Here is a 19,126-nt window from a genome sequence, read left to right as displayed (position 1 = left end):
TGGTTGTTGCTGGTTACTGTATGATGATCGAAATCGCAAAATGGCCTTAAACAAAACTGCAGAACGTTGTGTTTTCTAATACACACATGAATGCATGCATTTGAACAGTGCTGTACAAGCTCGCGGAGCTATCTGCTAGTTAGCCTGGGTTCAAAGTCCAAAAAATCATTTATATATCTGCTGTTGTCAACAAAAAGCACTGAGGTCTTCCTGTGGGTTTCTGACAAAATAAAAGCTGAGAAAAAGCACAAAGTTGATTCTGTGCTTACTCGATTTAACATTTTATGTTTTTAAAAATGTTGTAGATTTAAGTAGCAAATTAGAATCGCTAAAATTAATGCATATATTTTGAGACCAAGGTCTTCTTAACAATTTTCACAGTTTTGTTTAAGATAATTAAAGCAACAGTTTTTAAATAATGAAAGAATATGTAAAAGTATGGTATTTGGGGTAAAAAGTGTCCCTGCTGTTGGGGCTAAAGGCACAGTAATTAACATGATAATTAATAGATGGCTGACTTTTCCATTTTTTGACATGTCATGGTTAGATTCAGATGGTAAATATATATTATGTTGGGTGTCCATATTAGAGATAACCACCATGTTTGAAATGAAACCATCATATGTAAAAACTGTAAAATATATAGTATAATATCATTAGTTGTTACTACTGTAAATCATTATTAAATCATTATGGAATCTCCTTCAATGCTTTCAGAATCTTTACTTTTTAATGATTTTGTTTCTGTATTTTAAAATATGTTTTATATTAACATTTTAATGACAGTATATTTATTGAACAAAAATAAACTATTAAAGCAGAAAATAGTACAAACTTTTCTAAAGTGTTTTCAACTAGTATTAAACATTATTTTAGCTGAAGTATTTGTATCAATACTGTGTGCCTTTTACCCTGTGTGTGGGGTAAAAGGCCCCCCTTGCCACCTCCTACATGTATAAGATTTTTAAACAAAATAAACAACTTGAATGATTTATTTTCAACAAAATCTGTTGCTCCATTAATGTTCAATACAAATGTATATTTATTTTCTGTAATTATACATTTAATTTTTTCTTAAGGTGTGCTTTTAGCCCTGTTGAACCCTAATTATAATTACAACAGCTCTATTAATACATTTATTATAACATTCACGCACAATTGGGATCTGTAATATTTTAAAAGTATCTTCTGCTCAGCAAGGCTGCATTTATTTGCACAGTAAAAATACATGCCTGATTCAAGAAGGGAATCTCAAAAATTATTTTACTAACTTATTTTAAGTTAAATTGAGCTTTATTGGTATAACGTCAGCTAAAATAAAAAAATAAAAAAAAGTTCAGTGTTAAGTAAAGATTTTTACTTTAAGGTTTTGTAATTGTTTTTTTAAAAAGCAAAACAAAACAGTAAGCAACACATTTTGGCTATTTAATGTATGCAATGGTGAAAAAGGGCTAAATATATGGAGAAAAAATACTCTTAAAGTGCATCTTTAACTACACAACAAAATACACTGATTTAGGTCTCAAATGCCTAAAAAACATTAATAATTATTGTATCATGGAGTCAGACATAACAAAAACTGTTACTCAAATTGATTCACTAAATGAATCAAAACACATATGATAATCGAACTTCACTTGTCAAGCTGTTTGTTTTTGATTTACTAAAAGAATCAGCTCATGAGAGTCATTAGCTTGGTGATCGGATTTCACTGGTCGTTTGTTTTTGCTTCACTAAATGTATCAGTTCCCAAGAGTCATTTGCTGTAGAGTAAAACTTCACTGGTTGAGCTGTTTGTTTATAAGTGGTTCATATAAAAACTGGCTCATAAGAGTCATTAGCTTGGTGATCGGATTTCACTGGTCATGCTGTCCAAGAGTCGTTCAGTCAGGGAATTAAACGTAATTGGTCATGCTGTATGTTCTATGCTGAATAGTAGCACAGTATTTTAATAGGCTGTGCGAGAACCATTTTCGAAAGCAAACATCATGAAAATCATTTGCTTCTGGTATATATTGTTTTAATTTTTAATTTATGTTTTTAATGTGTACATGTGCATATGTCTCAGCTAGTTTGTGATGCATTAAAAAAGTGAGACATGTAGTGCAGCCCAGGTCAGGGACCCAGCCCACTTGCCCTGTATGTAAATTAATTGAAAAAATTGTCATGTATATGTCTCAGCTACTTTGTGATGCATTAAAAAAGTGAGACGTATGGTGCAGCCTAGGCCAGAGACCCAGTCCACCCACACGGCACACTTACCCTGTATATATATATATATATATATATATATATATATATATATATACACACACACACACACACACACACACACACACACACACACACACACACACACACACACACACAGGTTCGTAACAGGAATATATATATAAAAAAAACAGAACCAGTTCTCAGTTCCCAACCCTAGTCATACCTAAAAGTATGCTTGCTGGGAGTTCTTAAGAATGTGCACATCTATTGATAATTTATCAGTCTCTACTAATATACTGCACTGACCTGATCTGTTTTTGTTGTTGTTGTTGTTGTGATTTTCATGCCCGTGTCAAATCACCCAACCCAGGCAGGTCAGAACAAGCAGACTGCTTTGGATCAATATGAAAGATCAACCAGAGATCAATAGTTGTGTGTACATACAATCATACACAACAAGGCTTTGCTTAGGCCACTGGACATAAACTGGAGGGATGCTGAGCTCTCATTTATGCCCAGAGCAAAGTCGCACATTAGCACTAACTGACTGTTTGCACGGAGAAGCTAGAATTAAGTGATCTCCAGCCAAGCTCATCCTCAGTTTACTGACACCTCTGAAAAGAGGCATGTGATTAACGCTACATCCAGACAACAAAACTATTATTTAGACACAGAGCTTGTATGCGTGTGTTTTATTGTCTGTTGTGGCTGTGCCTTTGTGTGGGCGCAGTGTAGTTGTTTGTTGCCCCTTACATTTGTGTGTTAACGTACACATTTACAGGCCTATTATCACAGCTCATTGATGAATTAGCCTAGTGTGTCAAAACACCAATAATATGTCAAATGAAAAGGAGACATGCTTTAATAGGGCTAGTGAAACCTAAAAATTATTTTGGTTTTATGATTTACTCACCCTTATGTCAATCCAAATTGGCAGGACTTACTTTTTGTTAATACTTTTATTCATAAAAGTTAAGCTACAAAAATGACAAAAGGCATCATAACAATAGTCCATATGACTCATTGGCTTTGTTCAAAGTTTTTTGAAACCATACAATAACTTTGTGTTTAAAAAAGACTGCATAAGCAGAGCAGTCCATTCTTACATATACAGATACACTCTTAAAAAAGGTTTCAAAAGAGGTATAAAAGAACCATTGTGGGTTCCTCAAAGAACCATTCAGTGAACAGTTGATAATCAGTCTGAATAATCCTTCAATAATATGAAGAACCAAGGGTCCATGATGTTAAAGGTTCTTCATGGAACCATAGATGAACCAGAGATAAAGAGCCTTTATTTTTAAAAGTGTATAAATGGGAAAATGTTCCATATGGTGACTGTAAGCCTCATTTTTAACATTAAAATGTTCTGATACAGGCAATGCAGTATTCAGTAGGGCTGGGTAAAAAATATCGATTCTCCGATTTTAATCGATCTTCAGTTTAACGCAACGATATCGATTCGGGAAATCCCCGAATCGATTCTTAATGCGCGTGCTTCACGTAAGAGGATATGAATATTCACCTCTCGTCCTGAAGGTGTCACCATCTTTCGAATTGCTCCACTAAAAAAAAACAACTGTGTGCACCCTATTATTAATGTAGATGTGTATTTCAGTAATAAACTTAAGTAGGAGAGTTTCAGTTACCAGCATTTATATCAAAATATGGATCCCATGTCTGCAAAACTAACATTTGAAATGAAATATTGATAGCTAATCGATATCGAATCGAAACCATAAAAATAAGAATCGAATCGCAGAATTGGTCACAATACCCAGCCCTAGTATTCAGTATGCTGGCTGTAGGAATGTACATCCATCTTGCAGCTATAAGAGGCAGAAAAATTGGTCAAATTTGATTTCTTACAAGAAATTGAAGGCCAGAGGCATTATGAATATGACTTACCTTAAAGCGACAAAATCTTAACTAAATGTAAGCATCTCATTTGCTTTTGATGTCTCTGATGACAAACCTTGCAACATGCACTGATGAAATTCGATAGCTGCAATTGCTTAATAAAATAAAAAGACATATGGTTTTGGAATGGCATGAGTAAATTATTTTTGGGAGAACTGTACCTTTAAAACAGAGAGACGGTTGTCTGAATTTTGTCTCTATTGTCTGAATTTTGATTGAATGTTATTCAATGAAGATTATCTGTCATGATCATCTCCGCTAATGCATCCAGTCAGTTATAACCAGAGTGGGGAATTAAACAAAGCTATTTCTAAATCAAATTCCAGCATTGCTGCTTTGAGTCTGCATCATTAGTTTACCTCAACTGAAGACAGGTATCTCCCAGCACCAGCCTCAGGTCTGTGAGTGGGCTCGCAGAACATATGCTCGACACACACCCAGGAAAGAACAGCTTCAGCGCCCCCCCACCCCCCACACAGAAGCATTAAAGAGTGGGATTTCCCTAATGGATGCTGCTGCTTTCCACACACACTTCCTCTCACTCACAAGTATCTTGGCACCACCCTTTCTAATGCACTAATGATGCATCACAAAATCAAGAGGATTTCATGAATCTATCAAACGCCTACCATCAGGACAGACACACCAGTCCTCTGATCATTACTATTCAGTTGTCAGTGATTGCACAAAACCAGTGTTACATTTATTTATTTATTAGAGTTTTTCTATTCATCATTTTTCAGAGATTTAGACTGATTAAAATGGCAAATGAAAATTTGGTTTAACGTAAATAAAATGTTTGAATATTTGGTTTATATTAACATGGACACCACCAACTTTTGGAATCGGTGAGATTAACTATGACTTTTAACAAACTACTAATTTGCAGCTAATTAATAGTTAGTAAGGTAGTTGTTAAATTTAGGTATTTTGGGAGGATTAGGAATGTAGAATATGGTCGTGCAGAATATGTATTTTAATAAACAGACAATATGTTAATAATAGGCATGCTAATAAGCTACTAGTTAATAGTGAGAATTATCTTTAATCCCTATACTAAAGAGTTACCTTTTTTAACATTTTTGAGTCTCTTATGCTCATAAGGTTGCATTTATTTGATAAAGTAAAAACAGTAATATTGTGAACATTAATACAATTTAAAATGTTTTCAATTTTAATATATTTTAAAATGGAATTTTCAGTAGCCATTATTCAAGTTTTCAGTGTCATGTGATCCTTCAGAAATCATTCTAATATGCTTATTTGATACTCAAGAAGTTATATTATTTTCAAGAAGTTATCAATTTGAAAACATTTACACTACTTTGCATTTTTGTGTAAATTGCAATATATTTTTTGTAAGATTTTTGATGAATAGACAGTTTAATTTGAAATAATTTTTTGTGACAATATAAATTTTATTGTGACATTTTTTTCAGTTTTGTGATCAATTCAATGCATCCTTGCTGAATAAAAGCATTATTTCCATTAAAAAAAAAAATCTTACTGACCCAAAGCTTTTGAATATATAAAATACATAACAGCTGACGTCACACCCACTATATCTGTCTTAGCTGTCTTCTTTGTTTCTTGTGTTAATTTGCTGTGGACTCAAGAGTCTCACCTTCACTGGAGGATCCCGTCAGATCGATGACGACGTACACTTTGCCCTCAGGCTCCAAGTCGATCTGCAGAGAGGAAACAGAGAGAAACCAATCAGAGGAGAGCATCTCAGCACAAAAAGGGAGACAAAGTCATCCAGAAGCACATTATTCACCGACTTTGTGAAGGTGCTCCGTAAACATCTTATTCAACATCCCCTTCACTTTTATCAGCTGTTGTCAAAGTTCACGATCCCAGTAATAGATTCCCCTCTGTGAATCTCCCTCTACAGGGATGGGCCCCTAACTAACTTCCTGCTCTCTGCCTCTTTTTGTTGTCTCTTAGGATGGAGGGTGGCAGAGAGTTGGCAGAGGAACTGCTTGGGTTTTATAATCCCTTTTTAAACAATTTCCTGCCAGTGCAGTACATCCCCGAGCGACCCACGCAGACCCCACTCGGGCCCGACGCCTAGCCGAGATTCGACGCCCACTCGCCATCAGCTCGGCACCAGATCCACAATGTCAGGAAACCACTGCTTAATCTTATTATGCAGAGAGAGAGCGAGAACACAGGCTCCACGGTGCATATGTGGAGGTGGATGGAGGTGTCGAAGAGAGAGATATCGAGCTGCATTCATAGAGCTCAAAATAGGAGGCCTGTTTTATTTTTCTCTTCACAGTGATGTAGATCATCAGGGACATGGCAGACCCGGTGCCAGATCAGCACTCCCGGTCTTAGCCTCTTCCTGAATACAGGAATTAGGACACGAGGAACAGAACAAGCTCATCTGATGCGCTCTGCAGGAGAAACGACTTTGTTTGCCTGGATTTCAGTCACAGTTTGTGCTGTGGGAGTTGAGTTTATGTCGCTTTGCCCCGGTAGGGGAAAAAACAGATTTATTCCTTCCACTCCTGATGAAATCATCAAGTTTTGCACTTTTGTAAATCGAGCCTGTCGCACTCTCAAAACCACACGGAACATATCAGACCTGCGGTCATCTGATGAAATTATAACCAAAAGTGGCTTTGAGATGAAAGTTGCGACAGCAGAGCTGCTGCTGATGTCATCTGAAATGCTAACAGGGTGATGACATGTCTGTTATGCTCCCCCCACCCCCTCTCTTCCTGTGATGTCATGAGATTCCATTCAACAGCAGCCTCCTTGAGTGTGTTTGTCTCAGAGGTGCAACGGCCACTAAATTTAGCAGAGGAAGGAAAAGCCACTGCATGTGTGTGTGTGAACGTGCAAGGATGGAGCGGTGTGCTCTAGTCTCCCTGATGACACTCTCCAGGAAAACAGTATCATGCTTTGCTAAACAATGTTGGCAAGACTGCGTCGCTGCTCGTGTGTGAGTTTGTGAGCCTGTCCAGCCATCGCCGACTCGAAAGCTCTTTTTCAAAGCTGCTGTCACAATACGGGCTCAAGGACAGCCTGCAGACGGCAGTCTAGTTATAGTCATTAGCACATGCGCACACACACACACAGGCTACAATGTAAAAATCATTTGCTTTAAAAATTATTTGTTACACTTTATTTTAAGGTGTCCTTGTTACAGTGGAATTATACATTTAATTACTAAGTAATATTAACTACATGTTGTATATGGTTAGGGTTTGTCTTAGAGATACTTACATATAATTATGCATAATTAATTGTTATTATAATAGTAAGTACATGTAACCTGTAACAAGGACACCTTAAAATAGTGATACCATGATTTTTGTCTAGTTTCCAGAAAAAAAAAAAAAAGTCTAAACATCCTTCAAAAACAAATTTGTCTAATGTAAGATAAGACTTGTTTCAGAGATTTGTTTTCTACATTTTTTCAATGTTTCCAGTATAAACCTTCCTAATTTTGCTAGATTTACGCTTAAAACATTAATATTTTTCTTTTCCTCAAAAAACAAGATTTTAAGATCTACTTGATGCAAACTTGTGTAAGATGACAAATTTAAAAGATTGGGATAATAAATTTAGAAAAATTGCCATTGTGATAAGAGAAAAGATTAAAAAAAAATGATTATTATATAAAAATTGAATATGCGTCATTCTATGGACAATATATTTACTGAGGAACAAGGCAAGAAAAGGATTTTTTTGCTGTATCAGCAGAAATAAAGTGGTGTATAATGAGCATCAGATGAATCCTAAAGTGACAATGCTTTTGATTTTGTTGTCTTTATTCACATGCTCAAACATGCAATTCATGCAATTGGCCCTCCATTATTAAAAGAAAGAGAGCTTGTGGCATGATACTAGTCGTATATATTTATATTGAGCCATCACATATGGCTCAAATGATGCTGCTATTATGTATCTTAAGTATCTCAGTAAAACTGGGGAAAATACGTCTGGAAAAGCAATTTCATGGTAGCCTGAATTGTAAAAATACAGTGGGGTCACTAATGAAAATGCACTGTAAATTATCAGCATTAGAACAAATACAAGTTTGAAATAGAGCAGAATCTTAAAAAATCATAACATTTCTTTGTTTTTCTTCTGAAAAAAATTCATCAAAAATGTACATATAAATTAAATAAATCCCAGATTTGAGGTCTCAGACTTACACACCAGAGAGATGGATAAATAAACTGGGGTTTATTGTCAAACAGGTGAGCAGCGATGAGTGAAACAGGTAAGTGGTGAACTTGGAGGTCTTCGGTGATCTGTAGAAAGGTTAACTTGATTATCTTCTTTTGACAGAACGCGGGGAACTGGAGAAGACACACACCTCACACGGATGGCAGACTTGGAAGGAACACAGGAGCAGACTGACTGGGGAACGTCGGAGAACACACTCGGGAGGAAACACTGCAGGTAAGTAGACAAGGCGGTAAGTAGTAGGCATAGAGCTGTGATAGCTATAGCGGTCCTCTTCGCGTGAACGAGACCGGACACTGAGTGCTTGGAGGTGTGTGTCTTTATGGCGTGGCTGATGAGTGACATAATGATGCGCATGTGCGTGTGATCAGTATTCAGGTGAGGGAGTGCGTAGTGATTGGCTAGTGCCAGAGCCTGGCAGATCTGTGACAACTATGAGCATAATAGACTGCAGACAGATGTACAGCAGCCTGTCAATCAATGCTGATCTGTCCCTTTTGAATAATGGACAGCAACACTTCTGCAGAGTGTCAGATCACATTACTTGCAAAGAGAAACTTTTTCTGTGCCGTTTCTCTCTTCCTCATTTTGTAGCATCTCTGAGGCTTGCTCTCTGTCCTTTTTGCTCCCTCCTTTTTTAAAAACAATAATAAATCTCATACCACTGCAACTGACTGTTCACACCTGCACAGAATGAAGATACACACGACTTTGCTTAACTTATAAATAAAAAAAAAAATGTTTTAATTTAAAATATATAAGTAATAATGATATTAATAATTAAATAATGATAATAATAATAATATAAATGTATAAGAACACTGCGATATTAATTTAAATATATATTTTTTTATTCAAAATATTTAGAGAGGTGTAAATACACATTAAACAATTTTACATTTGAATTAAATTACATTTTAAATTAGTAATACTACTAATAAATATACTCAATTAATAATTACTATATATTATAATATATAGTATATACATTAATATACTATAATATATATTGTTAATAATGCAATATATATCTACTTATATAACTGCTAATATATTTGTATAAAAATATTTTGTAATAAAATTAAGATATTTATATAATTTTGTACTTTTTTTAAGTACATCATTTGCAATGCTTCATGTGTACTTCATTGCCTCATATATCAAAAGTCTCAAACTTTTGCTCAAGTCAAAGTAATGATTTTAGACCTGCTTGGTGTGGTTCACGGCCTAAAATTATTGATTGAATACTTTTTAAGAATTAAATGGGAAAATACCAAGCTCCTGAAAATCCTGGGCAGTCACTGTAGGCCTCCATGCACAAAATCAATTATAGCAGTGGATGCTACTGGGGTCAAACTAAAGGCATCATAAGGGAGAGCAAAAGAGAAAAACAGAGAGAGAAAGGGGAGAAAGGGAGGATAAAACCCAGAGATAAGCCGTGGGACATAATCAGCTCCTCTTACGCAACACCCTGCAGCTCAACCTCATCCACACCCACAGCTCAGGAGGCTCACTGCCTCACTGTCCCTCCCCTTAGAAAGGACATATCACACATGAGATCTCTTTAATATCTCAACTGTTTCTCCAAGACAGAAATGACATGACATGGAGAACAAACAGAAACTTCTGCCTCATAGCTTTTCCCTAGTAATCCTGCATGTGTCACCTCTAGAGTTTCAGATCTCAGTATATCTCAAAATGTCTTCAACAGACTTCAATATGAGCTCAAACATTTCTCAAGTTCTAGATATAGATCAGTTCTCTTACTGAATGTTAACAATTCTCTCACTTGTTTCTAATTTAGGAATTTTAGGAGAATCATTAGAGTGTATCAGAAAGCACAATCATACTTTCCCATGCACAACAAGATGTTTTAAAGTTGGAAATTCCAAAACAACAAATATACTGTTCAAAGTTACAACAAAAGTATTTGGACCGTTATCTGGGACGTAAGTGGAACATGTTGAATAGTTAATGTGATGAACTACACCTGTGGTAACTCTGCAAGGATACTTGTGAGAACTTGAGGAGAACTGACTTCGTACATCCACTAAAAATCACCTCAGGACCAGTTTCACACATGCGCATATGCCACTGTGGTGTGTATGCGGTAAGGCTATCGAGTACAACATAAGGAAAACAAACTCTTGCTCTGGTTACCGTCCTCCAGTGCCTGAACGTGCACCCGTCATTGGCCCTAAGTCTCTTGCTTGCCCTCTCTCTGTTCTAATCACTGCTGTGCAAACAGATACCCGCAAGCCACAGAAAACACAAGCCGCTCACGCTCTCCCGAACAGTCTCCATGGAAAAATGCTTAGTGCTGCTCAACAGTCTAAAAACAAGCTGAGGTTTTTGAAACAACAGGATTCAGAAAAAAAAAATAAAAAAAAAAAGTACAAATTTTGTCATCATTTAAAGGAATAGTTCACCCAAAAAAATTTATTTGGTCATTTACTCACCCTCTTGTCGTTCAAAACCTGTATGAGTTTCTTTCTTATGTTGAACACAAAAGAAGACATTTTGAAGAACCAAACAGTTGTTGGTCCCCACTGACTTCCATAGTATGTTCAACATAAGAAACTCGTAAAGGTTTGGAACGACATGAGGGTGAGTAAATTTCCCTGACAAAATGTTCAGTTTTGGGTGAACTATTCCTTTAAGGCCCATTCATGCCAAAAGCGACAACTATAAAGATAACTGTAATGATAACTACATTAGCATCCTTACTAATGCACCATAACGTTCTGTTAATTATAAGTGCATGTTGCCATTATGTCGTCTGTGGCTTTAAATTCCTGAGCTCTTAAATGCACGATGGATTCCTATTGGCTGTCAATGTTTTGAACATTAATCAGCTGGAAAACATATTTCTGAATGCGATTCCAACAATATCATTGCTTTGTTCCATTATCGTTACAGTTGTGGTGTTGACTTATTCTCATAGTATTAGAAGAATGATTATTAAAATTTTACAGTTAGCATTATCATTGTAGCTATTGTCCTTCAGTGCAAACAGGCCTTTACTAACCCTCATTTTCTTTCAAATATGTTTGAATTCTTTGTTTAGCAGAACAAACATTTTTTTTGTCCATTCAATGTACGTAAGTCACTGGAAAGTCATTAACTTTTATATGGGAAAATAAACACTGTTTATTCTGTTGTGTTTCACAGAAAACAGTCATACAGTTTTGGAATTACATGAGGGTGAGTAAACTATCCCTTTAATATGACATGAAGTTGAATTTGTTATATGATGCACTGGGAAGACAGCTCATGCTAGATTTCCACCCATTCAGCACTAACGTTATACGTGGAGGTGGTTGCGATTTATGGATCCGTGTCACAGGACTAAATATAAAAATGATGCGTCAATCCCAGACCGGACGAAAAAGGCGGCCTGTTACTTTAATAATAAAAAAATGAAAGGAGTGAAGCTGTGTTCATGTAGTTCATTCCATTAAGCCATTAGTCCTATTAGGACTGTTGATTTGACTAGAGGATAGGGAACTGAGATTTCTCTGTAGGGATGCGTGAAGAGAAAGAAATACTGCGACTGAAGACAGTCCCTGCACTTGGGAAATCAAAAGTAGGTCCAGGAAGTTTTAAACACATGTGCCACTGATTTCTAAATTAATCTAAAGCTATGATTAAACATTGAGGAACACTTTCTCTTCCCTCGTCCTCCTCAATTTCACCCTCTCCTCCTTTATACTCTCCTCATCTGTTTCTTACTCTCTAAGACAGTTTGAGCTCAGCAACGGTCCTCCTACGTCCATCTGTCAGCAGCAGAGCCTCAGCATGGTGGCGGGGCGGCACGCACAGCTCCCATTCACACTCAAAATCACACGCAAACGTGGCCATACGAGCACATTCAGCTCTGTGAATGCACCGGCTCTGAGTGAAACCTTCAGAGCTCCATGAATTACTAATATGACACCACACCGAGGCTAATTGTGCATAATTCATGATATAGACTAATAATGGGAGCCTTTGAAGGTCTGATTGGAATTTGAATAAACACTACGTCCTTAGAGGGCTTCAATTTAGTAAATAGCGCAAAAAGAGACCAGACAAAATGAAAACAGCCCTCTGGAGATAAAACGCTCATGTAACTGTGGACACAGGAACAGACCACAAGTCTTTGTGTCTCAAACATCATGAGGTGTGAATGACTTTGATTTAATCTCGGCATAAAATGAGTGCACATACACACACGTAAGGCAATAGTTGCGGTGCAATGGTGAGTGTGAACACGCAGTGTGAAAAGGGTGCTGAGAGGATTTGAGTCTGTTGCCGGCTCCTGCAGAGAAGATGACTGCAGATATGATGATGGTGCTGATGGGAAATTCTAGCCCCACTCTGGGCCATATGAGCATTTATTTAGGAGAAGTAGTCATAAATCTGCACACATTCAAACCCCCAACCCAAAACATAACACCCTTGCTCGCCTTCCCTACCTTCACTAGATGGAGCTTTACACACTTTCTACCCTCTTAGAGATACTAAAAAGTGAGATTTTCTCAGCAGAAATGTATAATATGTTTCATTAATAACATTAACAAGCATAATTTGCTGTTACAATGCCTAAAATGTATTAGAAAAACATTTTTAAACATGTCTAACATAAGTTTGGGGTCAGTATGATTTTTTAATATTATTTGAAAGAAGTTTCTTATGCTCAGCAAGGATGAATTTATTTGATCAAAGTACAGTAAAACAGTAATATTGTTAAATATTACTTTTCCATTTTAATATATTTTAAAATGTAATCATGTCCTTCAATGAATATAAGGTTTAAAAGAACAGCATTTAGTTCAAATAGAAATCTTGTAAAATAATATTAAATGGATTTACAGTCACTTTTGGTCATGCATCCTTTGCTGTATAAAAATATTCATTTCTTTCAAAGAAATAAATTAATACTGTTGACTTTTGAATGGCATTGAAGGACCTTGAATGATGATGACCAAAATGTCAAAACACACAATCTATGCCAACATTAGAACCCAGAAAAAAGGCTTCAAATTTTTCAAATAATATGAAATCAATCACATTCACATTTTCCTATATGAACATGCCCTTGAATATACAACAACAAGTCAGTTTAAACCCCTCAGCACTAACTACAAAGAGAATATATTCACATATGTTGTTTATTATGCTGTGGAGGTGAGAGTACAAGTGTGTGTGAGTGTGTGTAACTGGGTCATGTAGATAACGGTGCAGATCAGGCATATTTGCCAGAGTATCTCATATGTCACCTGTATTGTTCCCTTTCACTGCAAGCATGCTCAATGTGCCCCAGGCAAGAGCTCAATGCAGCATGTGAAAGCTAGACAACCGGCGATCACATACACAAATCTGCAAAGCACACACACAAACCAAACTACACAAGATGAACAAACGAGGACAGACACAATTAAATACAAATTTCACCAGTCTCTCATTGAGTCATTTCATGAAATTAATTAGTGCTGCTGGATGAACTGATCCTGCTTACCCACAATTCCCCCTTCCCCCTCAAATTCCGAGATTTGAGAAGTGATGAAAAACACTGTGAACTGATGTGCGACAAGCACCAGGCCAAAGGCATGATGAGAAGGTTTCTGTCTGTACAAGTCAACATGTTGCCACCTACGTCTAGAATCACAGATATGGGATTCCTAAGAAATCCCTGATGGGTGAAGAAACTAAATCAACACCCAGCTCTGATGCGCTTTGGCTTGGTAAGAGGGTGATATGGGTTCCTGTGGCAACCTTTTTCAGCCGCAGCCTGGCCTATTTGCGCAAATGGCCAGGGAGAAGTGAGGGCAGATGATGTCAATGTCCAGTAACCAGGAAGTACTGTATAGCTAACACCAATGTTTAAGAAAAGACAATGGAAAAGAGAGCTGGTGGGCATAAACCTGTAAAATACTGAGTGCAATCGATAACTGTAATGTAAGCTGTAATGCAGTGGAAAGACATTAAGGAAACTGCAGGCCTTTAAAGCTCATTATCTGCAGCTAAAGCAACACTCCTAGTGAAATATGTTTTAAGCATTTGGAGCTGGTTTGTAATGGACTGGATGTAATGTCAGGACCATAAATATCTGTGAATTTAACAAGGAGAGCTCGGTCAACAAAATGGAAGGGAAGGAAACCCAGTTGAGAGAAGGTGAAGGAAGCAGAGGAACAACAGGAGGAGGACAATACGAGGAAGGAGAATGAATGAACATGAAAAAGACAAGAGCGAGTGGCCACAAGATCAGCAGAAGTTCTCCCTGCCACTTGTGGCCCCCTCTTTCTCAGACTCTTTACAGATGACCCCCTCAGTAAAAGGCTGGTAATTGAAGGCAGAGATATCCCTATAGATAAGGACCACTTGCGCTGGTGATAATGGGATTGTTGCTAACTTGAGCTATAAGGGTGTCGTGGATGATCTGTGCCGGGTCAGACATTCCATAAGGAGGCTGATGGAAGGCTTGTAAATTATTCAGTCCGTTCCTGCCTCACACAACAAAGACGGGTGGCTGTGTCTCAGTAGTGTCTGAGAACCAGCCAAAAGACCAGGCTCCAATTACCTCTTCCGTTAAACGCTACACAGACAACTAACATGACATTCAAACCCAACTAACCATTGGCTTAGCATAAGGAGATGTGAGTGCTCAAAAGTGGTGCAATTTCTGAAAACTTTGTTGCATCGGACCACAACTTGCGGTTGGGGAACGATTACAGGCCAGAAACCCAACAGAGAAGTGGTAAAGCAACAAACATGACACAACAGCGTCTTCTTTAGGACCTGAGGTCCTGGTTGCTTACTTTTTCCACTAAACAGTTTTGTAACACTGCTGCTACTGTTTCTCTATGGTTCTGTTTGTGTTTGTTGAAGTAGAGGAGGCTTTCTAAATTAGTAAGCATGCTCTTCTTGTTCCAAGCAGAATAAAGCTCCACCTGTGTGGGTAACAGTGGGAGTGAATGTACGGATGAAGCTCATTGGATGTGTATCCACTCCGTGAAGAGCGTGGGCTTCTCGGAAGACGTCTGGCTCCAGCTTTTGGTGCTCAAATGACGTGCCAAGAAACAACCGTGTTCCTAAAAATTTGTCTCATTTGGTTTCTTTTTAAGGTACACTGTACCTCTATGCATTCATTTGAGATGACACTAAAACATTTTTACATCCTAAGGCTCATTATACCAGTTGTCTTTTCTATTTGCACCATGTATAGAAACAATAATGCTTCAACAAATGAAATATCCCATTACAAGCTGGTTTGTGCAAAATTCAGAATTAAATAATTGACATCCCTTTAATTCATAAATTGGAAATAGAACTGAATTGATCTTATCCTACAGGAAGTTTGAACTGGAATGACAAGAAATGGAATTTACTGATTTACAATTCAAAGAATGGTTTTTGTACACCCTGGTCCGCAGAAGTGAATTTATTATGTATGATGAAATATACATAGTGAATAACTGTATTATCTATTTATTTGTCATACTGTCTATCTGCAAAGTCTAAAACACATGACAATTTAATAAACTTCAAAGCAATTTTATTTTTTTTAAATTTCAAAAATTATTACCAAGAGCTGGTTTAAAAACAACTACAGGAACTTCTTTGCTTTTTACTTTATACTCGAATTCAAATTTTGGATCCTATTTTCTATCTAAATTCAAATTCAGGAATTGATTTGGAGTTTTAAACATTCTCAATGCACACAACCCTCATTACCAGACACCTTCGCCCTCTATCTACGGTCATCAACTCTAAAAGCAAACTCTTGCTTTTATTAATTTGTGTAACGAAACATGGCAGATGAAGATTGTACTTCTGTGCCTCTCTGGGAAATTAGACATACCAGAGCTTCCATGTCCGAATCGTTATCAAGCATGTCTGTGGCTATGAAGTCCGACAAAACGTTCAGCTCCAATTAGTCAGATGCACTGGCCATGATTAACATATGGCAGAAACTGCCCTTTTTGTTGAGCCGTACAAGCACTTGTGCATTTGAATGATAAAGTTAGCATGTGGAGACTAGCAATATTTGCTTAAGCAGTAAAATAAGTTTAGCACACACCTGGGATGATTTAACAATTTTCAACTTGGCAAATGCTTGCACACACCGGTGGAATAAAAGAGCTGGCGGAGAGACAAAGGGCTTAGGATGTGTTATGATTAGGCAGGTCATCAAAGCTGTTATGAGGGAATGCAGAGATTAAATTGATTTCCTTCTCACTCTCTCGCCTGACACATTTACTGCGCAAGCTGCCAGTGACAGGAGGGGAAGATTGACCAATGCAGCGACATAATCGATATATGCTGACCTTTCCCTGGGTGTCTAACGACCACACATACAAAGCACTCCCAACTGCAGCCCCTCAGCTGGGTGAAGATTATATAACAGATCAAGTCATAATTCCAGGCATGATTAGAATGCTAAGTGAATCTCTGACTATTTTTCCATGACATTGAAACACATAACACAGCAGGATCAAAACAGTCCATTTTGAGACTATTGTAAGAATAATCACAAGTTTGTATGTGTGTTATATGCCCTATAAAACACACAATAGCATGCAATTGCTAACAATATTACAATCTATAGTTTCTTTTCTTTTAAAAAGACACAATAAGCAACATTCTCAAAAGAGAACAAAAGGGCCAACACTATTAAAACTAGTGAATAAGCCAGTGAATTGAGCATCACTTGTCCTTTTTGCAGTAAAAGGGCCTATTTCTACTGAGTGGACAAAATCCAAAATAAGGTGAATGGGAAGGTGAAAAACTCAGTTTCATATAGCTGTGCCCTTTTACACTATAATTATTAGAAAAAGATGGCTAGATGCATCACAGGTTGTAACGTAGACATCTAGGAAACTATTTGTCAAACTCATTTTACAGCTTACATAATTAAGCATTGATTATTTCCTTCTCTGTCATGGGAGCAGTGCACTACATCTCATGAAGGCAATTTGCAAAATAGCTTGACTTGACGGAAATGGTAAATGTAGGGCTGGATTCAACAGCAGCAGAACATGTTTTGTCGAGAAATGGGAAAACCCCTAGAGCGTGAGAACCCATGAGGAAGGCTGGGAAACAAGAGGCTTTGCTGGGGAGAAGCCGAAACTGACCAACCCCCGTGTAAATTATGGCCTAGACAACAGATCAGTGGTTTTCAAGTTTGCAAGACTACATTTTGGATGTCTCCACACCAACTTTAGATCTTGGAGGAGCTATATGAGCAGATTATATAACTCAAGAGTGATAAATAAGGTAGACATCTGTAAGTGCTGGGCTACTTCAGGACCAGGACTGACAATCACTGCACTAGATTACACCAGTGTTTCTCAATTCTGTCTCAGTAGAAGTTCTCCATAACCATGGATATGAGAGAATAGTAAGACACCCATTGCTGAGGGGCCTCCAGGGGCCAGATTGAAGTGATTACACAATGCCAATAAAGTGTGAAATGAACATACCCAATCTTCAAAGTGCCTACTGTCATTCTGCAGCAGGTCTTCAAACTGTATAGTACAGTTGGCCACAAAGTCATCATAGCCAATCGGCGCGTCGTGAAAGACAGACAGTTCGATTTTCTTCCCATCATAAACCTCTGTTACGAACTCATCATTCCAACTTGGACTATTCGTCTTCTGCTTGGTAGAAGTTTGGCCCACACGGGAATCGTCCACGTTGAGGGCGATATACGTGTCCAAGAGGAAGGTCTGGGTCTTTGGTCCCACAGCATGCCGGAGCGACCATGCGGTAGGTTTCAGATCCAAAGCTTCGGAAACCTTGATCTTCAACACTCCATTAAAAACCACCATGATGATGATCAAGTGAGATGCAGCTGGCTTCTTTGCAAGAACAGACGGTTTCAAAAGCAGGTTTTGATTCAGGGAGTCGCTATACCCGTGGATGTCATCACGTCATCAGTGTACATGCACTTATAGATGGATGCTGTGATGATTTAATCCCCCAAACCACTAGTCGGATCAACCTGATTCTCTCATTTGAGCAGAACAATCAAACGCGATATGCAAAACCAGAGGCTCCTGTTTTCGTTTACTGATCCGTCTTTCCTCGTTATGTGAAGCATACGTAAACAAGCGAATTCCCTACGTCTGGAATAGCGCTGAGTAGAGGTACGAGTCCAAGAGGCAAAATATCAGCAATACCACAGAGTAAAATATCCCAAATGTGATGGTCTTCAGCGGGGCTTGTCTTTACTATTCGTTTTCCAATAGGCGTTGATTGGGAGAGGCGTTTGGGATTCCTCCTTCTCCCAGTCTGCTGACGAACCGCTCGGAGACTATTGCCATCCACTCGCCGAGATATTCAGCTGCTTCGCTTCTTTGTTGATTTGAGAAGGCGAAAGCATTTGAGCTACACGCTCATGTTAGTCCTTTGCGCGGCAGCCTTCCTCTCTGTTCGTCCTCTATCTCTCTTGCCCTCTCTCTCTAACTCTCTCCCTCTTTCCCTCTCTCTCTCCCTCTATCACTCACTCACTCCCTGCGCTCGAGCGCCAGTTCAGGAAATGCGCAAAACACGTCAGATGATTTAAGCCGCGCCGCGTCCACTCTGCACCGGATGGGGGAGCGTGTGTGTACAGACAGAGGAGCAGCAGCGTGGGGAAACAGAGGGAGGCACCCGAGGTCAGTGGCGGAGCCAGAGGGCTAGTTGGGGTGGCAATTGCCACCCCAGACGAAGTCCTTGCCACCCCTGTTGCCACCCCGCTGAAAACATTACACTGTTTGATTTTTACGAACATTTCTCAAATCTCCCAGCGGACGTGAATGCATCC

General features: G+C 38.1%; 1 protein-coding gene across 1 annotated transcript in view; it reads right to left on the bottom strand.

Annotated features, from left to right (window-relative positions):
* Positions 1–18,836, bottom strand: part of LOC306851933 (protein kinase C epsilon type-like) — a 58,279-nt gene extending 39,443 nt beyond the window's left edge. The window contains exons 1-2 of the mRNA XM_079388455.1: positions 17,802–18,836; positions 5,759–5,822 (exon numbers count right to left, since the gene is read on the bottom strand). Of these exons, the coding sequence (XP_079244581.1) occupies positions 5,759–5,822; positions 17,802–18,149 (412 nt within the window). The 5' untranslated portion in view covers positions 18,150–18,836. The remainder of the gene's footprint in view (positions 1–5,758; positions 5,823–17,801) is intronic.
* Between the last annotated feature and the right edge of the window lie 290 nt (positions 18,837–19,126).

The sequence above is a fragment of the Barbus barbus genome (genome assembly GCF_936440315.1).
Source record: "Barbus barbus genome assembly, chromosome: 32".
Lineage (NCBI taxonomy): Eukaryota > Metazoa > Chordata > Actinopteri > Cypriniformes > Cyprinidae > Barbus > Barbus barbus.
Note: the sequence above shows the minus strand (reverse complement) of the source record. Positions and strands in the feature narration are given on the sequence as shown.